Source organism: Salmo trutta, chromosome 28 (assembly GCF_901001165.1).
Source record: "Salmo trutta chromosome 28, fSalTru1.1, whole genome shotgun sequence".
In the NCBI taxonomy this organism is placed as follows: Eukaryota; Metazoa; Chordata; class Actinopteri; order Salmoniformes; family Salmonidae; genus Salmo; species Salmo trutta.
Genome location: NC_042984.1, coordinates 16969548 through 16983396, shown reverse-complemented (window position 1 = coordinate 16983396; position 13849 = coordinate 16969548). Strand labels below are relative to the sequence as shown.

Below are 13849 nucleotides of genomic sequence, written 5' to 3'. Positions count from 1 at the left end.
CATAGTCACTTTAACCATACCTACATGTACATACTACCTCAATCAGCCTGACTAACCGGTGTCTGTATGTAGCCTCGCTACTTTTATAGCCTCGCTACTGTATATAGCCTGTCTTTTTACTGTTGTTTTATTTCTTTACCTACCTACTGTTCACCTAATACCTTTTTTGCACTATTGGTTAGAGCCTGTAAGTAAGCATTTCACTGTAAGGTCTACACCTGTTGTATTCGGCGCACGTGACAAATAAAATTTGATTTGATTTGATTAGATGTCTCCCATGACCACAATGACAACAAGCTAACAAAACACCTGTTGATATGGGAGCACAGCTGCATGCCGGCAGGATGCAGACACTTTAGTTTATTATCTTCCATCATGGTCTAACACACTTTTACATTTCAGCCATACAGTACGCCACAGTCAGGGTTCTATCTACAGTCAACCTCATCCATACGCCACAGCACAGTCAGGGTTCTACCTACAGTCAACCTCATCCATACTCCACAGCACAGTCAGGGTTCTACCTACAGTCAACCTCATCCATACTCCACAGCACAGTCAGGGTTCTACCTACAGTCAACCTCATCCATACTCCACAGCACAGTCAGGGTTCTACCTACAGTCAACCTCATCCATACTCCACAGCACAGTCAGGGTTCTACCTACAGTCAACCTCATCCATACTCCACAGCACAGTCAGGGTTCTACCTACAGTCAACCTCATCCATACTCCACAGCACAGTCAGGGTTCTACCTACAGTCAACCTCATCCATACTCCACAGCACAGTCAGGGTTCTACCTACAGTCAACCTCATCCATACTCCACAGCACAGTCAGGGTTCTACCTACAGTCAACCTCATCCATACTCCACAGCACAGTCAGGGTTCTACCTACAGTCAACCTCATCCATACTCCACAGCACAGTCAGGGTTCTACCTACAGTCAACCTCATCCATACTCCACAGCACAGTCAGGGTTCTACCTACAGTCAACCTCATCCATACTCCACAGCACAGTCAGGGTTCTATCTACAGTCAACCTCATCCATACGCCACAGCACAGTCAGGGTTCTACCTACAGTCAACCTCATCCATACTCCACAGCACAGTCAGGGTTCTACCTATAGTCAACCTCATCCATACTCCACAGCACAGTCAGGGTTCTACCTACAGTCAACCTCATCCATACTCCACAGCACAGTCAGGGTTCTACCTACAGTCAACCTCATCCATACTCCACAGCACAGTCAGGGTTCTACCTACAGTCAACCTCATCCATACTCCACAGCAGTACAGTCAGGGTTCTACCTACAGTCAACCTCATCCATACTCCACAGCACAGTCAGGGTTCTATCTACAGTCAACCTCATCCATACTCCACAGCAGTACAGTATGGTCAAAAGTCAGGGTTGGTATGGCAGATATGGCATGTACAGTGACACCACACAAATGCAATGGATTTTACATAGCATACTATGACTTCAGGACAGCATTTCACTTCCCAGGGTGCAATGCTCTGCCCAGGGCTGCTGACTGGCTAGTGGATACTGCTAACAAGCCCAGACAACCGCGAAGTAGTCTAAATATATGGTCATTGCTATCCGGGTTCCTTGGGAGGTCCCAACTCTGACTTTACCCCCATTGAAGTTGACATTTTAAATGGTTAAGGTAAGGGTTAAGGTTAGGTTAGGGTTAAGGTTAGGGACATCCCCAAGGATCCCAGATAGCATATTGCTAAATATATTGTGGTCAAGTTATGAGTACATTTCACATTACTTTTGGGTTATGTAATGATATTATGATGCTCACATGAATGTCATGCTGAATATATGTTCTTGTCATTGTCACTCAAAAATAGTTTCGTTTTGGAAGTAAACTTCCCTTACGTTGCACTGCTTTGTAACACATTTTGCTTAGTTGTTTCGGTGGGCTGGCCCTCATCTGCTCTATAATCAAAATATTCCCATAGTTTGCTTCTGCAGCCAGTTTTGTCAACAAGCTGCGGGTGTGGAGGTATGATGTTTCAGAAGAAGCCATGCTGTCAGCATTTCCTGTCTCCTCTCGCTTGTTTGTCAAAAGTGGCTCGCACTGTGTCAGCTGCATGCTCAAGCGCAAGTAGCCTGGTTAGCTAACTACTGCCCCCTTCAGAATATTCACTCAAATTACTAGTCAGACTTGATCCTCTCAATCCATATATGACGCCAGACACATTTGACAGAAGTACCGAAAGGAACCAAAATTCTAGTACCGAACCGTTTTTCATGTTCTAGTATCGAAAAAGTACAGAAGTTTCAGTATGTCGTGCATCACTAGTACAGTCAACCTCATCATCTTGGACCCAGGACTACAGAGACGTTATACTAGAGTCAGTCCGGTCAGCCTTCACATAGAGCACTATTCAGCTAGTCACATGCACTGTTCTATTAACATCCAGGAACTGGTGGTCGCTGCTGTGCTGTGTGTGGGAGAGAAACATTACTTTTTAACCTTCCCCCTCATTCTTTATCCATGACCAGCCTATATGGGTACAGTCCAGGCCCAGGAGGATCCAGCAGGCCCAGGGGGAACCAGCAGGCCCAGGGAGATCCAGCAGGCCCAGGGAGATCCAGCAGGCAGGCCCAGGGGGATCCAGCAGGCCCAGGGGGAAACCAGTAGGCCCAGGGGGATCCAGCAGGCCCAGGGAGATCCAGCAGGCCCAGGGAGATCCAGCAGGCAGGCCCAGGGGGATCCAGCAGGCCCAGGGGGAAACCAGTAGGCCCAGGGGGATCCAGCAGGCCCAGGGAGATCCAGCAGGCAGGCCCAGGGGGATCCAGCAGGCCCAGGGGGATCCAGCAGGCCCAGGGGGAACCAGCAGGCCCAGGGGAAACCAGCAGGCCCAGGGGGAACCAGCAGGCCCAGGGGAAACCAGTAGGCCCAGGGAGATCCAGCAGGCAGGCCCAGGGAGATCCAGCAGGCAGGCCCAGGGAGATCCAGCAGGCAGGCCCAGGGGGATCCAGCAGGCAGGCCCAGGGGGATCCAGCAGGCAGGCCCAGGGGGATCCAGCAGGCAGGCCCAGGGGGATCCAGCAGGCAGGCCCAGGGGGAACCAGCAGGCCCAGGGGGAACCAGCAGGCCCAGGGGAAACCAGTAGGCCCAGGGGAAACCAGTAGGCCCAGGGGGATCCAGCAGGCCCAGGGGGATCCAGCAGGCCCAGGGGGATCCAGCAGGCCCAGGGGGAACCAGCAGGCCCAGGGGAAACCAGTAGGCCCAGGGGGATCCAGCAGGCCCAGGGGGATCCAGCAGGCCCAGGGGGTACCAGCAGGCCCAGGGGGAACCAGCAGGCCCAGGGGGATCCAGCAGGCCCAGGGAGATCCAGCAGGCCCAGGGGGAACCAGCAGGCCCAGGGGGATCCAGCAAGCCCAGGGGGAACCAGCAGGCCCAGGGGAAACCAGTAGGCCCAGGGGGATCCAGCAGGCCCAGGGGGAACCAGCAGGCCCAGGGGGAACCAGCAGGCCCAGGGGGATCCAGCAGGCCCAGGGGGAACCAGCAGGCCCAGGGGGATCCAGCTTTTCTCTCAATTTCACTCTTCCTCTCATGGCCTTGTGTGCTAAAAAGAGTTCCTCTCGCCATCACTCTCTGTGGTGAATAGATAGCGCTAGCACACCAGGGGACACAGCCATTATGCTCGCATCCCTGGAACACCACTTAAGTCTTTTCTCTCTCTGCTCTAACACACTCATTTCCCCCCTCTCTTTCTTTCTCTCCATATCTCTCTCTCTCCTTTCCCCTCTCTCTCTCTGCCTCTTAACTAGCCAGGCAAGGCCATGCCCACAGACACTCATTAATCATGGAGGATGAGCCCCCTCTCTCTCCTGCTTAGCGCCCACTGCCCAGCAGCATGCCCAGCCTTCACAGGCTGGCAGAATAGATAGGCTTCTCCAGAGTAGACGGGCTTCCTTCCGCTGCTGGCACAGAGCGGGCAGTCTGCTTGGCATCGATTCCCACGACTCCACAGCCACCCTTTTCAACTCCACATTCCTCTGCTGTGAGGGTGAACCAGTGTTAATAGATGTTTCTACTAGACTACAGCCGCTCCCAGCTTGGAGGTTTCAGTGTTAAAGGCCAGACCTACTGCCTCTAATAAGCACTTCCCCAAGTCCCCACTTTAGCCAATGCACAGCCACCATGTACATTAGAATATGGCTGCATGTAGTGATAAAGGGGATTTTTTTTTAACTGCATGGAGTGATAAGGGGATTCTTTTTAACTGCATCGAGTGATAAGGGGATTCGTTTTAACTGCATGGAGTGATAAGGGGATTCTTTTTAACTGCATCGAGTGATAAAGGGGATTCTTTTTAACTGCATCGAGTGATAAGGGGATTCTTTTTAACTGCATGGAGTGATAAGGGGATTCGTTTTAACTGCATGGAGTGATAAGGGGATTCTTTTTAACTGCATCGAGTGATAAGGGGATTCTTTTTAACTGCATCGAGTGATAAGGGGATTCTTTTTAACTGCATCGAGTGATAAGGGGATTCTTTTTAACTGCATCGAGTGATAAGGGGATTCTTTTTAACTGCATCGAGTGATAAGGGGATTCGTTTTAACTGCATGGAGTGATAAGGGGATTCTTTTTAACTGCATGGAGTGATAAGGGGATTCGTTTTAACTGCATGGAGTGATAAGGGGATTCGTTTTAACTGCATGGAGTGATAAGGGGATTCGTTTTAACTGCATGGAGTGATAAGGGGATTCTTTTTAACTGCATGGAGTGATAAGGGGATTCGTTTTAACAGCATGGAGTGATAAGGGGATTCGTTTTAACTGCATGGAGTGATAAGGGGATTCGTTTTAACAGCATGGAGTGATAAGGGGATTCGTTTTAACTGCATGGAGTGATAAGGGGATTATTTTTAACTGCATCGAGTGATAAAGGGGATTCTTTTAACGGCATCGAGTGAGTCTGTATACTTTCGTCCAATATGTGTTTGTCTTTTTAGACCCACAGTGAAACACAGAAAAAGTACCGCATTCTATACTCTGACATTTCTCAGCATTGAAGCATTTGTTAATCCTTCTCTCTGGGATTGTCCTCTGTTTGTCTTCTCAGTACAGCCCCTTCACCCTCTCCCTCCCTCCCCAGTCCTGTGAGTTGGCCCATTGCCCTGGCTGGTCTAATCTTCAGTAATACTCAGCTCTACTGGAGTGCTTCAAAGACCTATACGTGTTGTAACTTCTAATGGGTTACAGAGTTCATGTTTACAGTTCATTAATTGAGCTGTATCTAAATATATTTTCTTTATAGTCATTTACATATGTAATTGTATTAGAATTTGTGTGATGGAGATTGAGAGAACTACATACATATTTATGTTGTTTTGGATAGTATTGGATTATGCTATTGACTGCAAGTACCAGAATGCCTTGCGACAGGTAGTAGAAAAACAGAGAACGTGCCAGCTTTGTACAAGTGATTATCCTGTCTTTCGCCAGCAACTTTCTTTTATTGTTTTGTAAAATCTAAAGCTGTTAAATGTAATGTGAACAAGTAGTATTACTAAAAGAAGCTTTTATTTCACAAGCCGACGTTCCGAGTCATTACTTTGAAGATAGTTATTCTGTAATAAGACGCGCTCTATAAGCTGCTGCTCTGTGCTCTCTACAATACAGAAGCATCACAGGCACAGCTCCTCTATCAGTACCTCACTGAGTCAGGCCTACAGCTTCCATAAACAAACCCATTATTTCTTATCTCAGTATTTTTTCTATCAGTGCTTTCTTTTCTGGCCAATTCTCTCTTCTATAATTAATGTTGTCCTGGCTGGCCTGTGGCTGGTGTCTTTACTGAGTGGTAGAGAGAGAGGAGGAAGACAAGTTATGAACCCTGATGTATAGACTCTCACGTACCCTGCTCTGGAGTCAAGGCACAGCTCTCAACTGCAAGAAAGGCCTATCAGCCTCTCTGTGCCTATTGAGAAATAAAACAGCTCTAACCTTTGTTGGCACTTTCCTCCCTGAGTTTGAGTTAGCTACTCTGCCTGGGAGGGAGGGAGGGAGGGTGAAAGACCTGTGTCCATCCAAAACATTGACCACAAACCTCCTTTCAACCAAGGGCCAAAGGTCAAGGCCAGAGTCAGTAATACAGACAGAGAATGGTTAACATAGAGCTGTAACCTTGGACCTAGTCACTCCCTGACAGATCACAGCCACAGGTAATCAGGCCCTGCCTGTCTCTCCAGAGATCAGTCCCACTGGCGGCTTGGTTGATGTGAAAAGGAAACCATCCACACATAGATCCAGCCTGGCATAGACTTCCTCTCAGACCAAAGGAATGGGGCTGCCGGTAATAAACCAGGCTCTAAGTCACAGATTGACTCACAGGGAGATCATTGACAAAATGTTACACATTCCCTTGTGAACAAAAACTCAATCTCATGAGCATATGAGAGAGAGAGAGAGAGAGAGAGAGAGAGAGAGAGAGAGAGAGAGAGAGAGAGAGAGAGAGAGAGAGAGAGAGAGAGAGAGAGAGAGAGAGAGAGAGAGAGAGAGAGAGAGAGAGAGAGAGAGAGAGAGAGAGCGAGAGAGCGAGAGAGAGAGAGAGAGAGAGAGAGAGAGAGAGAGCGAGAGAGAGCGAGAGAGAGAGAGCGAGCGAGAGAGAGCGAGAGAGAGAGAGAGAGAGAGAGAGAGAGAGAGAGAGAGAAAGAGCAAGAGAAAATGTGTTTGCGTGTGCACATGTGCGGGTGTGTGTGTGTGTCTATGCCTCAGTTGTCCAGTGGAGATTCCTCGGAGGTCAGAAGGACCTACATTAATAAGTAACATCCCAAGACAGAGCTGAAGCAGCCATATGTAGATCAGCCTGCTATATGGCCTCCCTATGAGGACGTATCATTTATCCTGCGTACTGGTGCAGTCTGGATATGACTGGCTATGAGGGTCCAAGCCTCCAGGGTTCTCTGTCACAATGCTGACCGCTGGCTTCTGAGAAATCATCAACCTACTTTGATTGCTAAGTGGGACTATGCTATGTTGCTCCGGAAGAAACTTTTGGGAAGCTAGACCTACTTCCTTTCACATCTACAATGCATGAATGCCATCTTCATATGGAGTTTATCTGATGACCTGGATGACAGTGACAGCTCAGCAGGTACTATACATGAGTAAACAAACAATGCATAAGTCGTGGGGAATAGTGTTACTGGGTGGTGTTGTAATGTCCACCTCCCATACACTTCCCCCAGACCCTCAGACCAACCGTCGTATGTTCCACTCTCCAGCAGCAGGCCACTCTCCTCCAGAACGCGGAACTCCCCCACACTGATGAAGTTATAGTCCACTCCAGGAACCTCCCCCTCTCTGGGCGGCCGCGTGGTACCTGCCAGAGACAACACAACAGACACAGAGTGAGGAAAACAGACAGTTTGGGGCAGAGTCGAGATGCCGATCAGGCTATGTATACACAGAAGAAGGATAGAAACCATTTTCAACTAAGCTATGAATAGATTATTCTAATGAGGGCAGAATGGAATCCATTATGAAAGTGGGAGGGGGATATGAAAAAGAACACTGAAACTGACTTTTGTTTGGGGTGACACAACGGTAGAAGATGGGTTGTTTCAAGGAGTTCTGAGGTATGTTCATCTCCAGAGCTGAGAAGATGGTTTTTCCCCTTTTCTGTTTCGACAATAACAAACTATATAAAAGCAACAGTTGAAAAACATTCCAGACCTTTTTTATTTCTCTTCCTGTTCTTTCTTTCTCCATCCTTCATCTCTATTCTTCACCCTAAATTACGTAAAATTCTGGTTTTCGATCTGGAAAGTGCAGCACTGTACACTACATGCCAGTATAAACCAAGCATGGAGCAGTCATTAAAATATAATCTGCTGTAACTGTCTTTGTACTGCAGTTGACTCCAACAAGCTGGTCCTTTAAACAAGTGTTTCCCCTCATCCGAAATACATTGAAACAAGTATAAATATATTGGAAACATTTTACACATCAGGGTACATGGCTCAGATATAATTGGGTGTTTACCTCGAGTGAACTGCAACCTGACAGGAGCCCAAATGGAATCCTTTAATACCATCTCTCCTGAACCTCCCTCTATCTCCCTCCCTCCTTTCCTCCATATTCCCTCCCTCCATCCTGTTCATCTGATAAAGTAGACTATTGTATTCTATCAGAGGTCTAATCAGAGACCAAAGGAGTAACAAAGACAGTAATATGAGAATCTTTGAACAGAGAAACATTGGAAAAACGGAATACTGTATTCTTGTGTTTGCACTTGGAAAACTGGTTTCAGAACAGATTTTGCGATAGGCTTCAACCACTATTCCTACAATTTAGTGTACTGAGATGTTGACAGTCGTGCTTGAGAGTTACATGGCTCAGTCTTTCTCATGTAACAATCTGACTCACCAGAGGGGAAGAATCAAGGATTCAGTCTGTCTTTTGAGGTAGAGGAGAGAGGATAATCAAGAACGGGTCATTTGAAGTAGACACCAGACAAAAAAAACAGCACGAGAAAACAACACTTGAACTGACTTCCATCCTTTGTTAATGTTCTCAAAAATGTCACCTTTGAAGAAATGAAACTATCGAACCAAAACAATACTGAACAGCAGGACAAAAACGCAAACATCATTAAAAGGTATTAGGTTATTTGGAGTGGATGTAGTGAAGATGAATTGGCACTTTTCTGCATTAGGTAGCGTATTGTTGTGGAACAGCCCAGACAGTGGAACACAGAGACAGATAGACAGAGAGACAAAGAGAGAGACAGAGAGAGAGAGAGAGACAGAGAGACAGAGAGACAGAGAGACAGAGAGACAGAGAGAGAGAGAGACAGAGAGAGAGAGAGAGAGAGAGAGACAGAGAGAGACAGAGACAGAGAGAGAGAGACAGAGAGAGAGACAGAGAGAGAGACAGAGAGAGAGACAGAGAGAGAGACAGAGAGAGAGAAAGACACACACACACACACACACACACACACAGTCCCAGAAAAAAAAACAATGAGTGTATCAGTTTACACAGGGAAGCGTCCCCACCGTGAAACACAGCCAGCTGCTTAAGCTGCTTACAGGAAGACCAGGATCAAATGTAATACACACCACTGGAAGGCTATTACACATATTCACATTGAGACCTGACCCTGTCCTGACCCTGTCGTGTCTGGCTTCCAATAGACAACTCCTATTCCAAGAATGTGTGTGTGCCATTCAGATGCTGAATGGGCAAGACAAAAGATTTAAGTGCCCTTGAACAGGGTATGGTAGTAGGTGCCAGGCGCACCGGTTTGAGTGTATCAAGAACTGCCTCACAGTTGGGTTTTTCATGGTTTACAGTTTGCTGTGTGTATCAAGAATGGTCTGGCACCCAAAGGACATCCAGCCAACTTGATACATCTGTAGGAAGTGTTGGAGTCAAAATGGGCCAACATCCCTGCGGAACACTTTCAATACCTTGTAGAGTCCATGCCCCAACGAATTGAGGCTGTTCTGAGGGCAAATGGGGGGGGCAACTCAATATTAGGATGGTGTTCCTAATGGTTTGTCCACTCAGAGTAGATATTCACTATTAACGGAAAAGCTATCTATGATTATGGTTATGGTGTCTTGTTTCACAGGCTTAGAAAAAGTTTAATGGAAGATACTTAAATCTTCTTAAGAGAAAACTATTCTTTGGATTGAATACCTGGGGCACTTTTTCTTATACAGTTTTGTCATCCTTCTCTCTTTGTTATCTCCCAGTGAGCCTCAGAGCTTACTGCGGTGCCACTACGGATATTACTGCCCAGAGGAGAAGAGGAGGCAGAGGGTTCAGCCAAGCTTCAAGGATTATGTGGTGATTTGGGCCCCTGGCACTGACTCTCCTTCCTCTCCTTCCTTCCTTTTCTGTCCTTTCTCTTCCCTTCTTTCTCGTCAGTGACCTTTAATGAGGTCTCTGCCCGTGTGTTCAGGAGGGGACTGGGGAGAAGTCACGCTCCTCTCTCTGAGCTGCCATTCAGACGGCTGCGATCAGGAGAGGCAGAGCGGGGCCAAGCAGCCATTCTGGATCCCAGGGAGAGACTCCGAGACCATTCGGGCTCCATGCATTGTGGAAGGTTGCAGTCACACAGCAGAGGATAAGCAGCGGCTCCCTGCACTGTGAAACGCCAATCACAGTCACACAAACATCAATGGCTAACCAGTGGCGACATGGGTCATATGCTGACCTGCACCACCAGTCAAAATATAACCCCTAGCACTGATGAGGAGGAGGCAGAAACAAACAGCCATGCACTAGAGACTAACTAGGCTTAGACTAGGGTCAATGCTTGAAATGATACAATGTATGACTGTAAAGCCATAGTAATTCAATATGAGCTGCATTAGAGCCTGGCGTACTTACTTACCGTAGTACATTTTCCCCTCAGAATTTGTATGGCTTTTTTATCAATTTTTTCACAAAACAGTATTTACCATTAATGTCTGCAGTCGTCTATATAGCCCCTAATGATTTATATACTGAGAACATTAACAATGCATTAACTCATGAAACAGACACTAAATATAAATATAGTTATACTGTATCCATCTAGTGAAAACGAACATCAGCAATTTATTTAGTTGCCTGTTATTCCCAATTATTCATCAGCATTATATTTCCACATGAAAAAACCTGCCGTTCAGGAGAGGATGGGTGGCTGTCCCTCATAACAAAGTCACAAATTAAAACCGCTTTATATGCTAATTAAAATAGTGACTCAAAGATTATATAAATGTGTCCTGTAGCATTAATAAATTGTGAAATGGGGAGTAATTGCCATGTAATTCGGCAGAGTATCGTAGAAAATCTGCACTTTGCACTTTGAATCCCGCCAATTTGCCCTTTTGTTCATTTAAAAACCACTAGGGTATAAAAATAAAAAGCTTTTCCACACCACTTATTTATCCCTGTGTTTTAAAGGCCCAGAGAAACACGCTCAAACACAGGGGAGTCCTTGTTTTAAAGGGCCAGAGACACACGCTCAAACACAGGGGAGTCCTTGTTTTAAAGGGCCAGAGACACACGCTCAAACACAGGGGAGTCATTGTTTTAAAGGGCCAGAGACACATGCTCAAACACAGGGGAGTCCTTGTTTTAAAGGGCCAGAGACACACGCTCAAACACAGGGGAGTCATTAAGGGGAGTCCTTGTTTTAAAGGCCCAGAGACACACGCTCAAACACAGGGGAGTCATTAAGGGGAGTCATTGTTTTAAAGGGCCAGAGACACACGCTCAAACACAGGGGAGTCATTAAGGGGAGTCCTTGTTTTAAAGGGCCAGAGACACACGCTCAAACACAGGGGAGTCATTAAGGGGAGTCCTTGTTTTAAAGGGCCAGAGACACACGCTCAAACACAGGGGAGTCATTCATAGTGGGTGGATGAAGCATAGAGTTGGCACCACTCTTTAAGTACTTAGAAGGAATTAGGTTACTATGGAAATATAAATTAATTAAACATAATTACATGCATATTATATTCTAGAGATTAACTTCCAAGGCCTACATACATATTAGTATTTGAAAATGGAGTGAGAGATCTCCTAACTCATCTATCAAAGAGTAGTTATGTGTGTGAAGTTGATGGCCTTTATAGTGAAGGTTTGACGGCTGCTTTGTTGACCTCAGAGATGTGGCATAGAATGCCCCCATTTAGGAGAGAAGAAGAATCCATGATTAAACACACAGCGCCAAGAGGAGAGAAAAAGAATGAGGGACAGAGAGATGGAACGGTGGAAGTGAAGGAGTGTGATTGACAAGTCACTCTTCCTCTAATCACTCTCTTACTTCATCAATCCAGACACAATCGGAGGGTTCTGAGGAGGATGGTTCCAACAAATGCCAAGCACTGTGTCCTCATGGGAGAAGTAGCATGCCTTTTGGGAAAAGCAAACTGCTCTGCTGATTAATGGACCCCTGTGAAGGGGGCATTTCTATCTGATGGCAGGGCCAAATAGGATCGCTTGGCTACTGAAGTGCTAGTGACCGTCAGTCTTGAGATCTAAAGGTGTCCTACTCACATGGAACAGCCGTTAACGAGCAGGCACATGTGGAGTAGACAGGAAACTCTGAGAAGAACAGAGGGGAAGCCCGGGGCGTTACTACTCACAGGGAATGGTGCGCAGGTACAGGTTGTCCCTGATCACCTGCTGGAGCTTGTGGTCCAGCGAACCTTTCTGGAACTGTAGGCTGAGGTAGTGACGCAGGTCTGTATTCAGAACCTTGCCTGTGGAGAGGAGAAACATCTGGGTCAGCACAGTACAATGTCGAAGGGAACACACACCACACACAGGACATTCACGAAACGTAATTTATACCATCCTCAAACATTCTTAAACAGTCGGGAACTCTAAACGCATAACCACCAGTGTGTAAATGAGAAAGATCCATCATCACTTTCAAAACTATCTGACAGGTACCGGTGACTGTGATGGAAAGCATGCCCCCAGCGAGAGTGTGTGTAGGAGGACAGTTTAGACATTTCTGGGCTGTGTGACAGCATTGTTGTTCGGGGGGTCGGGGGGGGGGGGGCTATAGGCTCCGTTGGTAGAGGAGCTGTCATGTAAGACAAAGGTGAAATATTAATTGGCTTGAATCACCAAGTATCCAGATGCATACATGAATAACAGGAGAACATAACTCAATGGCTGGCACTGTTGCTGCCTTGGAGGAGCAACAGAAGTTCAGGCAGATGGACGACGTTTGGGGGATGTTCTTCACCCTGAAGGATGAGGGGAATTCAGGCATCCCCTCGGGGGGGGGGAGAGAACATTCCCTGGTGTGTGAACAGGATCCCTCTCTGAGTATCAGCTCAGGCTCCAGCGGTTTGTTCATTAGAAGTGTGTGTGAGAGAGAGAGATGCAAGGCGTCTTCCTCAGGGTGGGTTGGATGTGCTTTGACAGGACGCCAGTTATAGTGTTGTTAGCATCAATACCCACTGTTTCTCTGTTTCTCTCCCCTCACTCACAACCAGCTGTCACTGACTGCAGGATATGTGCTTGCCTTCGTTTGGTCCACCCTGATGAACGAAGGCCCAGTGAATGTAACAGGCTTTATAATCACGGTGGGTACTCCCCAGAAATGCACATACTGGACATAAGGACTGTCGGAGCAAAGAGATGCATTTATTCAAAAGGAGGAAAAATATCTGCAAACGGAATCTGTTGAGAATAACGCATTTTAAATGTTTAAGCAGCCCACCCTGCACATGCTTTTAACTATTAATCTTGATTGGGGAATTGAAAACGTTTAATACCAACCTTCATAGCATGATACAGTGTGTGTCTAGGAACAGGCTCTGCTGATGGATGCTGGTTAGCTCAATAAAGTGGAAATACCGGCAGTCATAGAGGGGTGTCATGGCGAGATCGCCCACCTTACTCACAAATATATGGAATCAAAACAAGTCGCAGCTTTTCCTGCGGTCTGATTCGTCCCCCAGGGTGATGAAAGGGACTGCACACTGAGATGGCAGATTAGTGACATTCCACTGGTTGACTCAGACGCATACTAATATACCTTATTCCTAACTTTCACCCAGAGGCCCAGAGGATAGTATACATAGTTTGGATTATTACGGTCACTGTAAAAATAGTCTATGGAAATTCTTCATTACACAATAACTGGATAAAAATTGTCATTAGAGTACCTTTTCTGTGCTCTCATTCAGCATCACCATTCCCCTTAAACTGTAAGGATCTGCAGAAAGCTACTCAGAGAGTTGCATAATATGTGAATGCCTTCATTGCCTTGTATGTCAAATGCAAATGTAGTTTGAGTATTGAGTAGGGTTGCACATTTCGGGGAGTATTCAGAGGTGGAAACTTTCCGTGGGAATTAACGG

General features: G+C 46.6%; 1 protein-coding gene across 3 annotated transcripts in view; it reads right to left on the bottom strand.

Annotated features, from left to right (window-relative positions):
• The window catches only part of magi3a (membrane associated guanylate kinase, WW and PDZ domain containing 3a), a 255189-nt gene that overhangs the window by 70305 nt on the left and 171035 nt on the right, over positions 1-13849 (bottom strand). For all 3 annotated transcript variants that reach the window (XM_029718885.1, XM_029718887.1, XM_029718886.1), the window contains exons 2-3: positions 12116-12232; positions 7234-7353 (exon numbers count right to left, since the gene is read on the bottom strand). In XM_029718885.1, the coding sequence (XP_029574745.1) occupies positions 7234-7353; positions 12116-12232 (237 nt within the window). The remainder of the gene's footprint in view (positions 1-7233; positions 7354-12115; positions 12233-13849) is intronic.